The sequence below is a fragment of the Cervus elaphus genome, chromosome 6 (assembly GCF_910594005.1).
Source record: "Cervus elaphus chromosome 6, mCerEla1.1, whole genome shotgun sequence".
NCBI lineage: Eukaryota > Metazoa > Chordata > Mammalia > Artiodactyla > Cervidae > Cervus > Cervus elaphus.
The window spans coordinates 45,073,113-45,093,443 of record NC_057820.1 but is presented as its reverse complement, the minus strand read 5'-3'; the positions used below and the strand labels follow the sequence as shown (position 1 = coordinate 45,093,443).

Here is a 20,331-nt window from a genome sequence, read left to right as displayed (position 1 = left end):
TCTACTACCCAGAGATAACAGCCATGAACATCAAAAAGCATCCTTTCAGCCCCCTTTTTTTTCCTACTGAGTAATATTTAATTCCATTAAAAATCCAGCATGTGGCATTAGGAACAATGAATGACAAGAGGGAGGTTGTTATGAGGAAATCTGTCTTATGAACTTGATTCCCATTTGAATTCTGTCCAGTTGGAGTCTGTCCAGTTATCTTTGCTGTCTGTGTATGGGCCTTCTCCTTTCATCGTTAATCTCAGTATGGAAGAAAAAATCCACATGGCCAGGTATATGTGCGGATTTCTTATCTCGTGGCCCACTATTGCAAAAATGGTGTAACATAGGAAAGTCACCATCAGGCTGTTATTCCAGGTCCCTTCTTGTGACACTAATTGAATTCCTTTGGAATTTGAAGGACTTGTTTCTTTGGGAGGACTTAATAATTAACAGCTCTTACTGTGTGTCTGCAATAGGTCAGACTCCGCTAGGAGTCAGAGGTACGATCCATAAGACGTGGTCCTTGCCCTTGAGAACAGTCGGATGGAGGCAGACCAGGATATTTTAGAAGTGCGTCAGGTGCTCTAAAGTGCTTCGGGAGTAGGGACGCGAGACCAACCAACTTGGCTTTGGAGAGTTGAGGATGGCTAGGAAAAGGAGATGACACTTGAATGTGAGTCCAGAGAGACCTGCCGTATGGCGCCTGCCGTCTTCAGCAAATAGCATTCTCCTAAAGTTCCACTGTTTTCTGTGTTATGTCCTACTTTTCAGCCTGGTCACACAGTTGCCCATGATAATTAAATGAAACTTGCCAGATGGATGCTTTCGCAAGACGATGGCTTGTCTTCTTGCTCTATTTGTGAAAGCTGGCATTGGCTCCAAGCTCTCAAGGATGCCCCTACCTTGAGATTGCTTTTGGAGTGTTGCTCTTTTGTGTGTGTTAGCCAAACGGCCTGCCCGTCAGCAGGGCCAGGTTGAATGACAGGTGGGTGTGCCATGCATGCAGACACTTTGATCCCTGCCAAGCCGTTTTGCCTGCAAGGAGGTGAGGTGCTGAGAGGTTGTTCTACAAAGATGTCATTTATCAGCATTGCCTTCCTTTGAAAAAATTAGTTTCTGACCTGTTGGCCTTTTCCTCTGACCATTGTAATCGGTGTCATGTAATCAATGTCAAATTCCCAGTTCTTCGGGTTAAAACACATACATGTTATCATGCTGTCTAAAGATATTAGATATTGAAGAGAAAATTTAGAATGACCAATACAGTTAACCTAATTGCTACCAAGCTTGATGAACCTAGGAGGGTGGGTACTCTAAGGAGAAAAAATAATAAATGAGTAATAAATTAGTAATTAATGCTTTTGAAAAAATATTTTTAAAATTTATTTACTGGCTGCTCTGGGTCTTAGTCAAGGCATGTGGGATCTTGTTCTCTGACCAGGGATCAAACCCAGGCCCCCTGCACTGGGACATGGAGTCCTAGTCACTGAAGCACCAGGGAAGTCCCATTAATTAATGCTTTTTCTGTTTGATTTCTGTGAATCACTCTTGATTCTTTGTCAAGAATCATTTCATTTCATCGTCACAACATCACTATGAAGAGTTCCCGTTATTACTGTTGTTATTCGCGTTGGATACCCGGAGACTCGGTGGAGAGCCACCGAGGGCCCGCGCTTGGGTTCAGGCCTGCCTGCCACGCACGTGGCCGCCCGTAGCTCTGTGCAGAGGCTCGGGGTCGGCACCGGCGAAGCTGTACCGGGGACACTGGATGTGCTCGTCACCATCCCTGCCAGTGTAGCTTACTCATTCTCAGGGGGTGTGAGTCCTTCAAGTGTATTACCAGTAGAACAGCTGAATGTAAGTTCTTTTTCCGTTCACTAATCTCAGGAATTTGCAGGGTACCTTTGATTGAATATCAGTTGATTATTATAGCTACACAGAAATGTCAAATTAGAGCATTCCTGCTGATACAGTTTACTTTTTCAGTGATTGTACTCAGGTTTAGACATATGTATGAGTAAAACTCTTGGGCTGGTTTCCTCTTTTCCTCTTCTAATTTTCTATTCCTATTTTGCATTTGAAATAAAAGTTTGGAGTTAAAAGCCCATATTGTGTTTTACTCTGATGTTTTGGCTTCTCTTTAAAAAGGGTGATTCAGCTCCTTGTCTTCACCACCCCTTCCACACCCCCATCAAAAAACGGAGGGGGGCAATTTCCGAGGCAGGCATCTTCTCTTTTCCCATAACTCCTCCTAATTTATTCTAGTTCTTGCAATAACTTGAAATTCCAGTGAGTCTTTGAATCATTTGAGAGTCTGATGGCAGGAATCCTTTAATAAACAGTGTTGTTGTTAAGTCATGTCTGACTCTTTGCAGCCTCATGGACTGCAGCACACCAGGCTTCCCTGACCCTCACTATCTCCCAGGCTTTGCCCAAGTTCATGTTCGTTGAGTTGGTGATGCCATCCAACAGTCTCATCCTCTGCCACACTCTCTCCTCCTGCCCTCAATCTTTCTCAGCATCAGGGTATATTTGAATGAGTCAGCTTTTCCCATCAGGCGGCCAAGAGTATTGGAGGTTCAGCATTTTCACCTGTTAGACAGTCGGGAACCCTAGAATCCTGATCAGAACCCATCTTTCAGGTTCTCTCTCCCTGGGAACAGAAACCTGGCCAGGTGGTCCTGCAGCCTCATTCGTCCCTGAGGCAGGGAGAGCTCAGAGACCCCCACATCCACAGGATGAACAGTCCACACAGGGGATGGGTAGCTCTAACCGGGGAAGCCTTTTTCTTGGTCAAACCCTCACACCCACCTCCCGCACCTTCCATTCACTGGTTCACATTCTCCCCTTTGAGCAACATGTTCTCCCAGGGTCCTCTTAAGCCTTGAGAAAGTTTTTAAAGATTCAGAAATTGTAGAGGGAGCCTTGATGAGGTTTTCCAGCAGTCTGACATATGGCCACTTCTCTCTTCCTCCAGCAAAACCAGAAATCCTGACGCATGAGAGGCTGGTGAACGGCATGCTGCAGTGCGTGGCCACAGGGTTCCCAGAGCCAACCATCGATTGGTACTTTTGTCCAGGAACAGAGCAGAGGTGAGATGATTATTTTGGATACCACTTAACACTCATCAGGAAAAGACTGCAATTCAGTTGAATTTCAAATATGTTTTCAAAGTATTTTTTTTTTTTAAAAACTTTGTTTTGATTAATTTTTTTTTCTATCCATGTGGCTTTTTAGAGAGCATAATTGCTATATTTTTCTTGGTAGACATTAATTTTGTTTGCTGAAACATGATTACTGAACGACGTCTTTATTTTGGTGGTTATCTTTTGGATTTATCATGCAATTTCCAGCCTGCAGGTAGATAAAGCAATTTCCCAGGACAGAGTAATTAGATTTCCAATATATACACAGGAGGTAATATGTGTGGGAAATGTGACTGTAGTTATCATGAAAAAAATTACCTCAGAAGTTAATTGCCAAGTTACCAAAAAAGTAATGATCGGACAATTACCATACATATGGTGCTGGGGAGCTACATGTTTTAAAAAGGTTTTCTCCTTGATGAAGTGCCCAGCCCCTGAGCAGAGTACATCTGGAATTGTACTTCCTCTCTTTCACAATCCACACTTAAGCCTTAAATTGTCCTGTCGCATTACCTGGAGACGAAAATGGGGTCAGCATCACTGTTTTTATCCATCAAATGCTATTTTACGCTCAGGCTTTAGAGCCCAGTGTAACATCACAATTGAGTAGTCACGATAATAATAGAAATTTCATTTTTCACAGAATAGCCCTTTTTAAAAAAATAAACAGCAAGTTAGAGAGGTTACATAAGACTGTTGTTCTCAGCTGGGTTTTAGTTGAGTGTTTTCTTTGGGGGAGAAGCAGGGAGGTTCAGGACCCCTGGAAAGTTTGCCCACAGGGGACACAGCCCCAGTAGCTGCAGACATTCGCTGAGAAAATGTTTATGGAATGCCAACTGTATGCTGGAAATGGGTCTAGTGAACAAAACACAGCTGAGTCCCATTAGTGAGTTTATATTGTAATGAGTAGAGATGGATAGAAGACTGATATCTACCATATGCAGGTGTTGCAAGCTAAGGGAGAAAGTAAAGCCAGGTATGGGAACAAAATTGCTGGGCCTGTGGGGGGATAATTTAAAATAGAGTCATCTGAGTCCGGTTCCTGATGATCTTTGCCGCCTGGAGTTCATTCGGCCCAGCAGGCACTATCTCCATCTCCCTCTGTGGCACTTCGAGCCAGAGCATCCTCACTTCTGGGGTGTGGGGGTGGCCCTATCTTCATCCTTAAAGACTTTATTGCTTTCTTCCTCCACCATCTTCCTTTTCAACCCTGCATACATCTGTTCACAATTACTTTATTTATAAATGGCTGCTGTGTGCAGGGACGGAAGCCAGCCGTCTTACTGAATCCATCTCTAATCCTTTCAGTAACCCTCCAAGATGGGTATTACTGCCCCAATTTTACAGCTGTAGGAACTGAGTCTTGGAGACTTTTAAGTCCTACTCACAAGTCAACAGAGTAGGTGTTTGAGTCCGGATTTTAAACCCACATCTCACCTCAAAACCTCTTCTCTTTTTCCTCTTCCAAGTGCTTTTCTTGCTCTCGGTGCCACAGACATGCTCATTTGTCATCACACTTCCACTTGTAAAAGCGAATATCTGATTATGAATCTCTGACTTGGTTTTAAAAGTATGCGGTATCCAATGCATTCAGTTGATTTTCTCTTGAGAGTAAGTCTGGGCTGCTGTTTCTCCCACCTAGGTGTTCTGTTCCCATTGGGCCAGTGGATGTACAGATCCAAAACTCATCTGTCTTACCATTTGGAAAACTAGTGGTTCATAGCACCATTGATGACAGCACGTTCAAACACAATGGGACGGTGGAGTGCAGGGCTTACAACGATGTGGGCAAGAGTTCTGCCTATTTTAACTTTGCATTTAAAGGTAACAGCAAAGGTATATTTCTTTTTAATCCAATTTAAGGGGATGTTTAGACTCTGCCTGCCATGTCAATCATGACTTTTAAGTCCATTCCATCACTGGCATGTCATTTCCGGTAATATCTACATTGCGCATGTGATTGTCATCAAACGTACTAAGTTTCATTCTGTGCTAGTTTGTTAATAAAGTGTGGGCAGTAACCATGCTCTTTATGTGTTTTATGTATTTTATGCGTGTGTGCACATATGTATGTATGTGTGTATGCATGTGCATGTGTGTGTATATATGTAAAATTAATCATGTATTTCCAACTGTTTCCATTAGAAAAGGATAGAGAAATAAAATAGGGGAAATAGATTTACCTTATACCCAAACAGAAACGGAATTAGGACAATTAAAAAATTTAAATTCAATTAAAAATTATTTAAATTGTTACTTAAAATCAGTTATTTTAACACATTGCCAGACACCATGTCAGAAAGTTAACATTACCTTTTGTGAAATCATGTTAATGAGCTATTTTCTTTTAACATCTTTAAAATCTGACTCATGAATGACTAGCTCTCCCAACATAAGTTAAATGATCCTTAGACAAATTGATGAATTGGTATGAAGTTGGAAGACAAAAGAACTGGGTGCATACATTCATAGGGTTTGGTTTTTGTTTCCTTGAGTTGGCAAAGATGAGTGCCAAAAAGTGGTATTTGTTCAGTATTTGAGTGATGAGGGGAAGAGTCTTATATTGTTCTTCATGGATTTTTTTTTTTCCAGGCAGGGCAATGAAAAGAACACTTTAAAAAATGTTTTTCTTGGTTGTGAAAGACACTCGATATTTCATGTAGAAAATTTGGAAAAGACAGGAAAGCATAAAGAATAGAGTAATAAAACATCCATGAAGGAAACATCTTAAAGTTCAAGGCAGGAATTTGAAGTGCAGAGTTCACTCAGATGTCACTTTTTACTGAAAAACTGCCTAACGTTATTCTTGTGCTCTGGAAATCTCAACTTCTTTCTCACAGTTTTCTGGTTGAAAGTGCTTATGTTAAAAGATTCCTAGAGTAAGATAATAGCCAAGGCCGGGAGCTCAGATGCACCTGGTTTGACTCCAGCTGTGATGGGCGGTAGTGTGGGAGGTGGGTGAGTTGGAGGTGAGAGGTGTTGTGTAAAGATCTGACTGGGTTAAATAGGTTGTAACTCCACATCCCTCTTTGATTTTAGAACAAATCCATGCCCACACCCTGTTCACGCCGTTGCTGATTGGTTTTGTGATCGCAGCTGGTTTGATGTGTATCTTCGTGATGATTCTTACATACAAATATTTGCAGGTAACCATTTATTTGTTCTCTCCCTCAAATGCTGTAATGGTAGAACCATTAACCATTAAAAGATGACTCCTCTTTCCCTTTCTCCCTCCACCAGAAACCCATGTATGAAGTACAGTGGAAGGTTGTTGAGGAGATAAATGGAAACAATTATGTTTACATAGACCCAACACAACTTCCTTATGATCACAAATGGGAATTTCCCAGGAACAGGCTGAGTTTTGGTCAGTATGCTACAGGGGTTTTCCATGACACCTTTTTGTTTTCACATAGCAGTGCCTTTATGGAATCCCAGTAGCTTTCTTTGTTTTATTTCACCTGAAACAATAAGGGTTATTTCTGCGATTTCACTGCCTTTGGGAGATTTGGCATCAAGTACACTTTAGGGAAGTCTATCTTGACACATTTGTCCCTAATTCTTCTATTGGTTTTGAAATGACACACATGTTTCTTCAGTTCCACCACCGCCACTTACTCCCCTGTCTTCCTTCCTCCAGGGAAAACCTTGGGTGCTGGCGCCTTTGGGAAGGTCGTTGAGGCCACTGCTTATGGCTTAATTAAATCGGATGCAGCCATGACTGTTGCTGTCAAGATGCTCAAACGTAAGTTCCTGCAGGCTGTTATGGGTGCTCACCGTCAGTGTCCCAGATTCGCTTTTTGCTAAAATAAGATGTTTTTAATTTTAGCAAGCGCCCATTTAACAGAACGAGAAGCCCTAATGTCTGAACTCAAAGTCTTGAGTTACCTCGGTAATCATATGAATATTGTGAATCTTCTGGGAGCGTGCACCATTGGAGGTAAGGCCATGGCCAGCCTGACTCTTGTAATTGGTCAAATTATCAAAAGGTGGGAGATTTTGATATGATTTTTGACAATGCTTGATTATAATCTCCTTGAAGGATTTTGACCCAAGTGGTTAATCTCTTGCTGGATTTCCCCCGACCCCACTGAATGTTAAGAATGTATATTTTAATGTATATAAGAATATATGGGGTTTCTCTGGTGGCTCAGATGATAAAGAATCTGCCTATAATGCAGGAGATCCAGGTTCATGTGTCTTCTTCCTAAGAATTATATTTTGTGTTTGTCATGATGCGGTAGAATGCCCAGGACATACTGGGCGTGTATGTCACACCAACATTGACCTCTTGAATATCTTGAGAATGTCTCATCTCCTCCAGAAAGCTCTTCTTTTATCTTGCGAGCTTTTATATAGGCTGGATGACATTTAGCCACTAAAGAGTTAATGTTAATGTGCATGCTATCATTAAAAATAGGCCTCCAAGCCTACCAGCCCTCAAATCTACACCAAATGAGCAAAGACTTCACTTTGATAAAAAAAAAGAAGTTTTCAGTTTTAAAGCATTCATTAGTCCTCCCATCAAGGCTTTCTATGATGTTTCCAGAAAACATTTTGGTCTAAAGGAACAAAGATGTGTTAAAATGAGCCATTCCTCAAGATCTGGAGAGATCCACGGTCAAGTTGACAGCTTTCTTAAAACAGCCCCCATAAATGTTGCTTCACCGACATCATGAATTGTTCATGAGAGATTTTTGCCCGAGTTAATTAGTTGTCTGTTAAATGACTTCAGAGCTATAGTTTTTTAGACTTTTACAACAGGGAAAGAAAACAAAAGTTCAACTGATAGGGCCCCGAACACACGTGATGGCCCTCCTCTTCAGGGTTTCTCCCCACCTTCCAGTCTCAGCTGGCGGTTCCAGTGGTTGGTTTTCCTATCATGCTGCTCTTTGTGCTTATGCTCATCATCATTTCCATAATAACATTACAAAAGGCGTGAAGCCCTCTCTGTAAACAAGTGAATCAGAGGACTCAGGTAGGAAGCTTGATAACTAATGATGAAAGCTGTAACTCCTGTCTAAAACCAGCAGTCATGCCTGACCCCTAACCAGGCAGAAATTCAGGTTACAAAGGTGGTTTAGTTTTACTCCCTAGAATCCCGTGTTCTGCTAAGCAGTGTTCATAGATAGGATTGTACGCCTACTTGGTAGACTTAGCATTGACCCTGAATGTGAATGGCTGTGATCGCCCTTGAGTATTTTTATGGAAGACTGGATGGTCTGTATATCTCACCTCCCTCTAACCGTCTCTTAAATGCTCATAGGGCCCACCCTGGTCATTACGGAATATTGTTGCTATGGTGATCTTCTGAATTTTTTGAGAAGAAAGCGTGATTCATTTATTTGCTCAAAGCAGGAAGATCACACCGAAGTGGCGCTTTATAAGAACCTTCTTCATTCAAAGGAGTCTTCCTGGTAAGACTGATTTACATAAATAGCTGTTGACAGGCAGTTCATGGGGTCATAAGGGTTTGCAATCAAGGCTGATTCTTCAAAAAAGTGAACTGAGGTACTTTGAGGTGCAAAATCAGAATTATTAAATCATTTAAATGTGATTAACGGTTTAGAAAGTTCAAACTGTAGAGATTCAAATAGTCTTGAACTTAAGTTTGTGTTGAATTTTAAAAATGTATCTTTAGTGTTTTTCTGAGCGTTAGTTCTCTCTAGCTGAATGAGGTCTGTACCTGTTTCTCTTGGAATGGTTCTTCCCTGCACGTCAGTCTCTCTATGCTGTTGAGCCCGGGTCCTGTACAATTTCTGTGCCTCTTTCTCTTACCGTGGTTCTTCTTGTGCGTCAGTCTGTTATACTGTCCAGCAGGATCCTCTGCATCTTAGAGTGAGGCGCTGTTTCTAGGGAACATGGGAAAGGCTGCCAGCTTATCACAGTGAATTCCCTTAAACCTTTAACAGAATGGCAGGGAGCTCCACACAGCTCTCCATACCAGGGTTTCTCACCATCTACCTCGGAATTATTTCTGTATTCCTTGTCCTCTTTTTCCTTAACTTAGGCTATCAAGAGGCACAACTACTGTAGCACATTTTTTAAAATTCTGCACCTTATTTTCATCTCTTTTATCCTTGATACCATTCTGAATTTGAATATGTCAAGAGTTTCAAGTTCCTTTAAGAAGAATTGGTGTAGTTTACGATCAGAATAGAATTCTCTGCCATGTTGTGCCTTTTCTTTCGAAGTGTTTGTTAAGATCCACATTTAAGATTTTCTCGATGTATGCAGCCCAGCAGAATCATAGTCATCATGCCCAATCTCTTAAACATGTTATCCTGCAGCTGTGTGATGGGTTTCCTCTTTCCTTCTTATTTACCATATCCCCTACATTTTGAGAAGGCAAGACTTTATCTCCTGAACTTAACCCCAGGCCCTCAAAGCGACCTCGATAAATATGGTTGATGGGCGATTACCTCTTAAAGTGTTTTTCTGTACCTCTGGCTGAAGTTTTAAACCCTAGATGAAGCTTTTTTTTATATTTTTCAATCCTGTAAACTTTGAGTGGTGTCAAGTGGCAGTAAAATATAATATAAACCAAACCACCTTTGGTTGTTTCTCTGACATATGCTCTTTATGTGAATAAATGAACCACTTTGCCTTATTTCTAAAACCTTGGCCCCATATATATTTTTTGATTTTCTGTAATAATGGCCTAAATAGTTCAATTCTGTGTAGTGTTTTTTGTGCTTTGGGATCCCATATGGGATTGGAACCACCAGCACGCTGTGAAGGAGATTGTTGTCATGGTGTTTCTATGCTAATCAGAAGCAGGAAGTACTAGAAATCTTGAAGACTCTCCAGCCAAATGTTACAGATTCAAGAGGTCCAGATGGTTCAGAAAATCATCCAAATTATTGGTGTTTATCTGAACCAAACTTGGTTTTTTTAAACCATCTTCCATCAGTCGCTATATGTTAACGATCCCTGTCTTCCCCCACTAATAACACATCTCAGAAACTCTGGTTCTTTGTCTCTTTCTTGTCTCTTTCATCTTATCTCTCTTGAGGCTAATTTAGAGAGTTTGAAGTGATGTGGGATAATGGTTTTGGTTCTGTGTTTCTCATTAAATCCCTGGTGTCAAGAGATAGGAAATTTCTAACCAGAGTCCCCTTTACAGTTGAATACAAAAAAGGCCATCTAATTCCTAGGGATTGGACCTGAATGTTGAATATTAAAAACTCATATCTTACTGAACAAGATTTTCTTCATTCAAACTTGGCAGTACTTTCTTTAAATAAATCAGCCTCTTATGTGAAAAAGGGAGTGGAGAGAGAGCCTGCCTCTCGTGTGCTCACCCATCTTCTGTTTTATTTACTCGTGATTTGATGGATGTTTCATTTCTCCCAGCAGTGATAGTACTAATGAGTACATGGACATGAAACCTGGAGTTTCTTATGTAGTACCAACCAAGGCAGACAAGAGGAGATCTGCAAGAATAGGTGGGTACCTATCAAACAATAAGAACAACCTCATTGACTCAGAGTTTCTCATACCACCATGGAATCTAACACCATTCCTGGTAGTAACTGGTTCTTCTTTACAATAGGATCAGGGTAAGCGGGTATTTGGAGTCAGAGCCTGTGTTATTGTATCTGAGCATCTTGTTGCATATTTGATAACACATGAATATCAAAATACATCAGATACATATAAAAATATGAGACTTTTGTGTTCATCCACCATTCTTCTTCCTTAAAGATTTTGTAACTTAGCCCAGGATTGGGAAGATTAATTTGCGATTCAGCACCTTCCTGTCCTTAACACTGGGGAGAGGATTTGCCTGCAAGTTCACATCAGTTCCCCGATTACCAGCCCTGTCTTTTACTTTCTTTGTCTTTAAGATTTCAATTGCTAAGAAAATCCTTCTTCTCCTCACAGGTTCATACATAGAAAGAGACGTGACTCCCGCTATCATGGAAGATGACGAGCTGGCCCTGGACTTGGAGGACTTGCTAAGCTTTTCTTACCAGGTGGCAAAGGGCATGGCGTTCCTTGCTTCAAAGAATGTAAGTGGGGGTCACTCTCAGAAGGGTGCTCAGAAGGGTCCTGTCCCTGCTCCCACCACCCCCAGGGAGTATTTAGAGCCATAGTTAGAATGCAGAGTGTCGCTTGAAGTGTGGTAACCAAAAGCAGAGGAAATATAGCTTCTTCATGTTCCAACTGCTGTCTCTTTGAAATTCCTGTTCTCATAAGTTTTAAAGTGCAAGCCTGTCTAAATGAGCTTTCTATGAATATATTTTTTATATGCAATGAATTCATTTAGAATTTGGCTTTTAGGATATAGGAGCTGCTCTTAGAAAATAAAGAGATAGTTATTTTATCAGCCAAAGGAAAGGGTATCTCTTGTAGTTGCAGTGCTTGATGAAGCACATACATGAGTCTTTTTGAAGTTAGACCTCAAATATTGCATGTATGGTTTACCAAGTGCTGGGGAAGTAAGGAATCGAGAGAGAGTAATAAACATTTGATCAGAAGGTTGAGGATAGGAAGAGAAGGGTGAGAGGAATTTCTTAGGAAACCAGGCTGACAGAATACGATGAGGTTACAGATCCTACCCGTAAGTGTCATTGGTGACATTTCCAAACAAACAATTAGCAAACTAAAAGGATATAGGATGACTGAAATAAAGAGCCTCTTCCCTTTGTCCTTCGGAGGGGTCAAATTCAAGTTGTAGACATTTTAGAAACTCTTTTTAAAAGGACATATTCAAAGAGAAGCATGTAAAATGAAAGCAGTCCTAAGGCGGGGGGGGGGGGGGGGGGAAGCATTTATTCAAGTTGGTTTTGAAAGCAATTATAGTAATTAAAGTCCTAACAATGTAAAACACAAATTTGAGCATCATTCAAAGTGTAATCTAGATATTTATTTTTGGTGCACCAAATAGTTTACATGTAAAGCAAAACTATTGGTGCTGTATAACATAAGCAGCACTCTAGCATTAAGTATAGCTTTCACTCTTTAAAAAGTTTAAAATAAATGTAAATGGTTTTCTTTGTCTCCTACTCTCCTAATAGTGTATTCATAGAGACTTGGCAGCCAGAAATATCCTCCTTACTCATGGTCGAATCACAAAGATTTGTGATTTTGGTCTAGCCAGAGACATCAAGAATGATTCTAATTATGTGGTCAAAGGAAACGTGAGTACCCACTCTCTCTCGACAGTCCAGTGAAAGATTTTTGTTTCAAGTTTTCTTAAATATTGTCTTATGATTTTCATAATGCCAATCCACCTTCGCGATATCATGCGTTTTAGCAGTCAAATTAAGTATACTTAAGCAAAATTCCAATAATAGAATTCCTAATTCTAATTGTGTAATTATGGGGCATGTGAAGGAAACAGAAATAGCCTTAATTTTCATTATAGCTTGAGAATAGCAATGAACTCGATTTTGTTCAAGTGAAACAAATGTGGACCTGAAGGTCACAGCAGGAAATTTTATTTTGAGATTGACAGTCTATGTGAAAAAGATTAAAATCGAAGATAATGTTCCGAATTAGGCATATAGAATGTTGGATCTTATAATGAAGAGAGCTTATTAAAGACGTTCATAAGGAATAATTGGCTTATGGAACATAGTGATTTTATTTCAAAGTGCTTTATTTCATTGCCAATTTTCATTGTATCATCAGGGCAACCCCCTTGGCATTAGAATGCAGCGTCTTCACATTTTAAAAGTTGGGGAAACTAAAAGCACAGTGTATTTTAGTGATATTTGTCTGAGATGACACGAATCAGTAGAGGCTGAAACCAGAGCCTGTGATTCCCAGAGCAATATCCCATTAGTATGGGAAGCCAGTAGTCCTGAACATATATTTTTCTCCATCTATTTTCCCAGGCCCATATCTTCAGTCCAGAGCTATTCCTAGAGGTAGCTATTTGTGTGCCTACAGATAATGTAATATTTCCTTCTCCATCACTGAGGCGTCTCTGTGGGTGGGCTGTACTAGACTTGGTTTTTGTAGAAATGTCGCTGGGTTTACTTTCTGATGACAGCATGCGTTTCTATAATAATAACTTGCTAAGGCTAGGAGTGTTAATAACACCAAGTCCCCACCATCCTGGTGCACTACTGGAAGGAAGGATGAAAGGTCTCTATCCAGACCGTTGAATAGTGACAAAAGGCTAGTGGGTTCCGGGCCCCGTCCTGCTGAGTTCGAACCTGGTTCTATCATTTAGTGGGTGTGTAGTATTTGGTAAAGATGACCCCAGCACCTCTGATTTCAAGACACCTTTTATTAATAGATCTCAGGTTAAGAGCCCCTATAAGAACTTTAGCAGAAAATCTGGGAGGGGATACTGGAAATCATTTTTATTTTTTTCCTACTGACTAAAATAATTTTAAGACCAGAAAAAAATTGTCTTCCCAGTTTTGGGTCCTAAGTGGATTAGGGGAAGGGTTGATTTAGCTTTCTGTGGTAAATTAAGATCCAAGAATCCAGAAATGTCTCTAAGAGGAATGGTCACAGAAAGTTTGGCTGGATGTTAGCGGGAGGAGTTCAGGATGTGAAGTTCAACTGTTGAATTTAAACTCTGAATCTGCCACTTACCACGTTGGAATAGTCATAGTCGGCATAAGCCACTACTGTCTTATCGAGTGGTTGCTTGTACAGGGCAATTTTTCAGATCCTAGTGAATCAGCCATACTGAACTAAGCTCTGGTACCCACATTATCTCATTTAACCCACAAGACAACTCATGGAATTTGAGGTATGATTTTCGCTTGACATAAGGATATCCTGAGGCTTCTATTAACAGATGTATGTGATGTTCCCAGTGTGTTAGTAAGGGATAATTGTGGCTGTGTTTGACGGAACACCCAGAAGGAAAGTAAAACAAGTATAGGAGTTGCAGGCCAGGCCTGGTAGGGAGGTTCTATACCAGGGAGCAGATTCCTCAACCTTTCCATTTTATACCATCCCTGGTGTGGCCCTTAGCTTCATGGTCCATGATGGCCTCAAGAAAGCCAGCCAAGATATCCAGAAGGCAAGACAGTGGAGGAAGAGACAAGAAGGAAAAGGCCACAGGACACATGCCAGCCTCACATTAAGGACGTTTTCCAGAAGCTGTCACACAGTACTTGGTGGCCGAAGCCGAGCCACGTGGCTGCACACGGCCCTGAAGGGGCTGCGCGATGTGGCCCTTACCCTGGGAGGCCACGGCTCTGTTAAGGGATGAGGGTGACTGACCTCCTTTGGTGACTAACCTCTGTTACACAAGGCCAGCGGTGGAGCCCAGGTTAGAACCCCAGCGTCTGTCTCCGACATCTGTGCTCCTAACGCCAGGCTGTACAGACTCAGTGACCCCCATCTTGAAAATGAAGGTAGTACTGGGGCTTCCCTGGTGTCTCAGACAGTAAAGAATCTGCCTGCAGTACAGGAGACCAAGGTTCGATCCCTGGGTTGGGAACATCCCCCGGAGAAGGAAATGGCAACCCACTCCAGAAGATAGTATACAGCTGACCATTGCACAAGGCAGGAGTGAATCTCAGTATAAATGAAAGCCAGCCCTCGATATCCGTGGTTCCTCCACGTCCTTGGATTCGACCAAGCATGGATCATGTAGCATTTATTATTGAAAAATATTCTTGTATAAGTGGACCCATGCAGTTCAGACCCTCATTGTTCAGGGGCTAGCTGTACTGGTGATCCACTTATTTCAGAGGTAGTCGGAAAAAAAGTCAAAAATCATAATTCACAGGAGTTCCCCGCTGGTCCCATGGTTAGGATTCTGGACTTTCACTGACAAGGCCTGGGTTCAGTCCCCACTCCACCCTGCAAAAGAAAAACCACCCCAAACTGAAAAAACCATACATAACGTAATTCTTAGAGGCAATCAGGGTCCTCTGAGGTCATATGGGTAGAAGGTCTTTGTGAGATGCCCATCAGGTTCTCACCCCACCTCTCCATAGGAATATTTTCTTTTCAGTTTATTTTTTTAGCTTTGTGATTCACATTGTTGGATCTGTTGTGCTTCCATCGCAGGCTCGACTCCCTGTGAAGTGGATGGCACCGGAGAGTATTTTCAACTGTGTGTACACGTTTGAAAGTGATGTCTGGTCCTATGGGATTTTTCTGTGGGAGCTGTTCTCTTTAGGTAAAGTGAGCCTTGCCAAAGGCACCTTGGTCACACTCAGAGCGGCTTCTTTAAGGTGGTACGGTGCTCCCCTTGCTTATTGTCATGCTGATTTGCAAACTGTTTGTGCCTCAGGAAGCAGCCCCTACCCTGGAATGCCAGTCGATTCTAAGTTCTACAAGATGATCAAGGAAGGGTTCCGAATGCTCAGCCCTGACCATGCACCTGCGGAAATGTAAGGGCCCAGATGTCCTTCCTTCAGATAACGTTTCCTCTTTTGTCTTCCTTTTTTAAAGACAGAAACCCGTATGTTGAGGGTTTTCACTAAGCATAGTTTGAAATGTCACTTGGTTCCTTGTTGTGACATCCTGGGCAAATGCTATTTCTGTCACTGAGTTTCATAAAACTTGCTACCAAATAAACAAAGTTTTGGCAGAGTCTCAGTACACAAAGTTTTATTTTATACCCATGACATTCAGTATGTCCAGTTGTGTAGCCCTGGAATTAGGTTTGAAATTGTTGAATGACATATACCTGTAAATCAGTTAAGGGTATTGAGGAGTGATAATTGGCCCTGGTCTTGCAGGTATGACATCATGAAGACCTGCTGGGATGCCGATCCCTTGAAGAGGCCAACATTTAAGCAGATTGTGCAGCTGATTGAGAAGCAGATCTCAGAGAGCACCAATCATGTGAGTACACTCTGTCCAGGCATGGAACTCCGTTTTCTTGGTTCTAAAGCATGTCCTCCTCCTCAGGTTCTGGGGATGAGGACTAAGCTACCCACCCTTTCTCTCCTTCACTTAGGCTATAAATTGCGTAGGAAAGGGAAGCAATGGAAACAAGTTCTTCTTGCCTAGCCCCCTACTCTGAGCCAAGGGATATGAGATGAAGAGGGGAAAGAGTAGAGGGCTTGGCGCTCAGAAGTGTGGACATAAAAGTTCCCATAAGGATTTGGCACTTTTCCTTCTCCACCCCTAGTGTTGGTCATGGGGGTTTGCATCATCTCTCTGTCACATGTCAGGCCATTCAGCCTTTGGAGGGTTGGGGTAAGGTGCATAGAAAAGACAGCTTGTTCCCTGCAGTAAAATAAACCTTCTGCTCAAGTCAGTATAACCAGAACATGGAAGATAGCTTTCATGGCCACAAACCATAGAGAATGAAGAGTTGCTTGAAGTTGAGGGATCCCTCCCAGTGATTTGAGAAGCGGGGAGTTCAAAACTCAAATTGATGATTTCTTTTGCTTTTAAGGAAGAATGAGTGATCCTTACGTCGACTCAGATTTTTTTTTAAGCTGCTTGTTTCTTCTGGATTGTGCTTGGAGCTATCTTTTCTTAAGATTATACCATTGATACTTTCAGGTTGAAACTTGCTCTTCTGGGTGTCAAAGCACATTTCAAATTAGACAGCATTTCACACCCAAGTGCCTGGTTCTCAATGGAAGAACCACCAATTTCTTAGTGAATGACATGAGCCATTAGATGGGAATTGGCTTCAGAAATTTATGTGCCTTTTAAAAAGTTAGATCGTTCTCGTTCCTAGATGCGTCCCAGCAGAAAAGCACATTTTGGACTATCACCTCTTACATAATCAGACCATGGGAAAAAGAGGGATAAAACTGGTCCGTATGATTCGGTTCTTGGCTGTAAGGCCTTGTCAACCTCCTGGCTGTGAGAATCTTCTAAGTTATTTGCAGTTCCTAAGCTGCACATGTGCCCCTTTGTTCCTTGTGGGGACTGGCGTATTGACTGTGGATTTATTTTCCTCAGATTTATTCCAACTTAGCAAACTGCAGCCCCCACCGGGAGAGCCCCGCAGTGGACCATTCTGTGCGCATCAACTCCGTGGGTAGCAGCGCCTCCTCCACGCAGCCTCTGCTTGTCCACGAAGAGGTCTGAAGCAGCGTCTGCGTCCGGGGGGCCTCCTGACAACCCCGACCCCCCCACTCTTTGGGTTTTCACAATGGTTCCTTTGTTTTCCTTCGACTCGAATCCTACTCCAGGGTAGTGGACACCCTGATGTAATCCTGTCTTTACGAGCACCCTTTAGTGGCCGGTGATTTTTGTCATCAGCTACCATCGAGCTGCCTATGTTCCTAATAGCACACTAGCCCCTGCTAAGGAGGAAACTTCAGACTTGGAGAAAGGGAGGGTGGGATGGGCTAGACACACTGAGTCCTCCCCAAGGTTTCTCCCAATTTCTATCGAAAAGTGTAGTTGATAGTTGGAGTACATGGCAGTAGTCACCTTCATTCCTCATAATCACCCATGATGCTATGATGATGCAGCAAGACTAGAAGCTGAAACCTTATCCCTTGATGCGGAAAATAGAATGTTATTCAAAGGCCAGAAGCCTATGAATATCTGGGCTCAAGAAATCTAGTATTTCATGCTGGGAGTTAGACATAGGCCATGGAAAAATGTTCTCCGGGCCTGAATAAAGACTGCTGGGCATGAGCCTTCATGCTTCTGAACTGGTTTCTAAATCAAATTGACTAGTAGCAGCTGAATTGGAGAGACGGCTTCCCAGAACGCATTTTGTATATACTCATCTATAAATTGTACACATTCACATATTTGAGGGGGGGGAACCCACAAGGTGTAGTGTCTGAATATAATTCTGGCTTGAGTCTGCTGTGTATAGGAATAACTAATGAGCCAGAACAAGTTTGAAGGAAACAGTGCTTTAAAAAAAAAAAAATTATTGCCAAGCACAATCTTAACAAAAATCTCCTTTTGTAGCCGATGAACTTGCTCTAGAGATTGTCCAGAACAAGCCGACCAGCTTCAGAATGTCATCGTGTTCAGTGGATTTGATGCCATTTGAAAAAGTGATTTATTGCATGACTGTGGCAGGAGTGACAACCAATGCTATCTTAGTTTGGATTCTTCTGTAGCCAAAAATAAACTTTAGACTCAGCCTCCATCACAGGCATGTCCTGGACACCTGGCCAGTATCTATATAAGTGTGTATGTGTGCGTGTGTATGTATGCTTGTAGACAAAATATTTTGGGAGTAGTCTTGCCTTGAGCCCAGGAGGGTCCTTCAGCACCCAAGAAGTAGCCTGCTTTCAGCAGCAGCCCAGCTTTTGTTTCACTTCACCTTGCTGTGTAGAGAGGCTTACCAAAAGCTTCCACAGAGGAGTGCTTAAGTCCATATTTATTTGCAATCCACCTGCACTTAAGGCACTCTGTTACTTATACTCAACATGCTGTACCTGTTCCTTAGACCTTATTAATGCTACTCTCCTACTGAAACATGTTTCAGTTCTACCCTTTAGGCTGTACCCTGGATATTATTCTTAGTGTTACCCTGTTGGTTTGTTTCTTTGCCTCTACCCAATTATAGGAGGTCCATGGGTACATGGCAAGGTTTATGTGTTGTCTTGCAAGATTCAGGTATGCTGCCCTCACGGTTTTCCCCTCCTAGGTCTCTCTGCGTTCATTTAGAGAACTGTGGCCATTTATCTGAAAGTAACCATTTGCACTGGAGTTCTATGCTCTCGCACCTTTCCAAAGGTAACAGGTTGGGGCGTTTTGTTGCTAATGTAAGACATTTTTGCTGTTTGCCACACTTTGTCTGAAAATTTCCTTTGCGTTTCTATTGACTTTGGTTATAGTAAGAAAAGTGGTTGTTAATTGTAGATGTCTAGGTACTTCAGGGGCACTTCACTGAGAGTTTTGTCTCGGATATTCTTGAAAGTTTATATTTTTATATATTTTTTTTTTTACATCTGATGTTTCTTTGCAGTAGCTTAATGTTTGAAATTATTTTGTGGCTTTTTTTTTGTAAATATTGAAATGTAGCAATAATGTCTTTTGAATATTCCCAAGCCCATGGGTCCTTGAAAATATTTTTTATATATACAGTAACTTTATGTGTAAATATGTAAGCGGTGCAAGTTTAAAGGATGTTGATGTTCTATGTGTTTTTTCCTGATATGTTGTCCAGTTGTTCACAGTTCTGAAGAATTCTAATAAAAGTGTAAATATAAAGTCAAATGGAATTTTTATTTTATTATTTCAGAGTCAGTGAAATTAAACTTGAAAGTGTTAAAGTGCATTCACCCTGACATTAGAATGGTTTGTACCTAGTATGTGTAAGTTGAGGTTTCCCATGTGGCTCATAGGTAAAGAACCCGCCTGCCAAGGCAAGAGATGCAGGCGACTTGGGTTTGATCCCTGGGTCAGGAAGATCCCCTGGAGAAGGAAATGGCAACCCACTCCAATATTCTTGCCTGAAAAATCCCATGGACAGAGGAGCCTGGTGGTCTGTAGTCCACAGGTCACAAAAAGTCAGACACAACCTTGCAACTGAGCACACGCACACATGCGTGCGTGTAAGATGCTTGCAGGGCTATCAGATCACTAGAATTTGTATACTTAAAGATTCGATAAACATTTATTAAGAATTAGTATGTGCTGTGTTTTCTCATTTTATTTTTATAACCCAAGATCTCCATTTAAATTGAAAAGTGAATATAGAAAACATTGCTAAGATGATTATTAAGTTGATTCATGTGAAATGACCCTTCTTGGTTAGCAATTTTATGTGGTTCAGACTGATGTAACTAGCCTGTTTCCTCCTAAAAGAGATTGTCTAAAAATTAATATGAACAGTGAAGTAATTCACAACGTTGACATGAGGAATCCTGAGAAAATGGTTTGTATTCTTTTTGGCTTAGATTTGGAACATCCGTCCTGAGATGTTCACGCTCCACCTTTCAGTCTTTATTCTCACTTGTTTCTGGGACAAAATTCTATCAGTTGCTTGGAGGGAGGTGACTTGTATTGTTTAATTCAGTATGTTTTGTGACTGGAGCATCCTTTGTATTCAGGAGGGACTGTCCAGACCAGTGAACCCTGCATAGAGCCTAAGAGTTATTCCAGCTTAAAATAAAGACTCACCCTGAACCACAAAATCCTATTAAAAATGAGGTAAGCACACCAGATACCATCAATTTTTATTTATTTATTTTTTTACTGTCATGGCTTCTACTCCTGCAGAAGTAATTCCTGAAAGGAGAGGGAAGAGGGGTTAAAGGTGACCTGTAATAAAGAGGAATCCTTTTAAAGTCTTGAGGGCGAATGGTGTGACCAGAAACATACCAAT

The 20,331-nt window shown here is 41.5% G+C and overlaps 1 protein-coding gene across 5 annotated transcripts in view; it reads left to right on the top strand.

The window, feature by feature from the left end:
• KIT (KIT proto-oncogene, receptor tyrosine kinase) overlaps positions 1–19,220 on the top strand; it is a 90,361-nt gene extending 71,141 nt beyond the window's left edge. For 2 of the 5 annotated variants that reach the window (XM_043906738.1, XM_043906743.1), the window contains 14 exons: positions 2,969–3,083; positions 4,780–4,973; positions 6,177–6,283; positions 6,378–6,504; positions 6,778–6,882; positions 6,967–7,077; positions 8,404–8,554; positions 10,494–10,585; positions 11,025–11,152; positions 12,161–12,283; positions 15,129–15,240; positions 15,355–15,454; positions 15,806–15,911; positions 16,989–19,220. In XM_043906738.1, the coding sequence (XP_043762673.1) occupies positions 2,969–3,083; positions 4,780–4,973; positions 6,177–6,283; positions 6,378–6,504; positions 6,778–6,882; positions 6,967–7,077; positions 8,404–8,554; positions 10,494–10,585; positions 11,025–11,152; positions 12,161–12,283; positions 15,129–15,240; positions 15,355–15,454; positions 15,806–15,911; positions 16,989–17,117 (1,700 nt within the window). In that variant the 3' untranslated portion in view covers positions 17,118–19,220. The remainder of the gene's footprint in view (positions 1–2,968; positions 3,084–4,779; positions 4,974–6,176; positions 6,284–6,377; positions 6,505–6,777; positions 6,883–6,966; positions 7,078–8,403; positions 8,555–10,493; positions 10,586–11,024; positions 11,153–12,160; positions 12,284–15,128; positions 15,241–15,354; positions 15,455–15,805; positions 15,912–16,988) is intronic. The other 3 variants (XM_043906740.1, XM_043906742.1, XM_043906741.1) reach the window with 3 other exon arrangements.
• Positions 19,221–20,331: the final 1,111 nt, after the last annotated feature.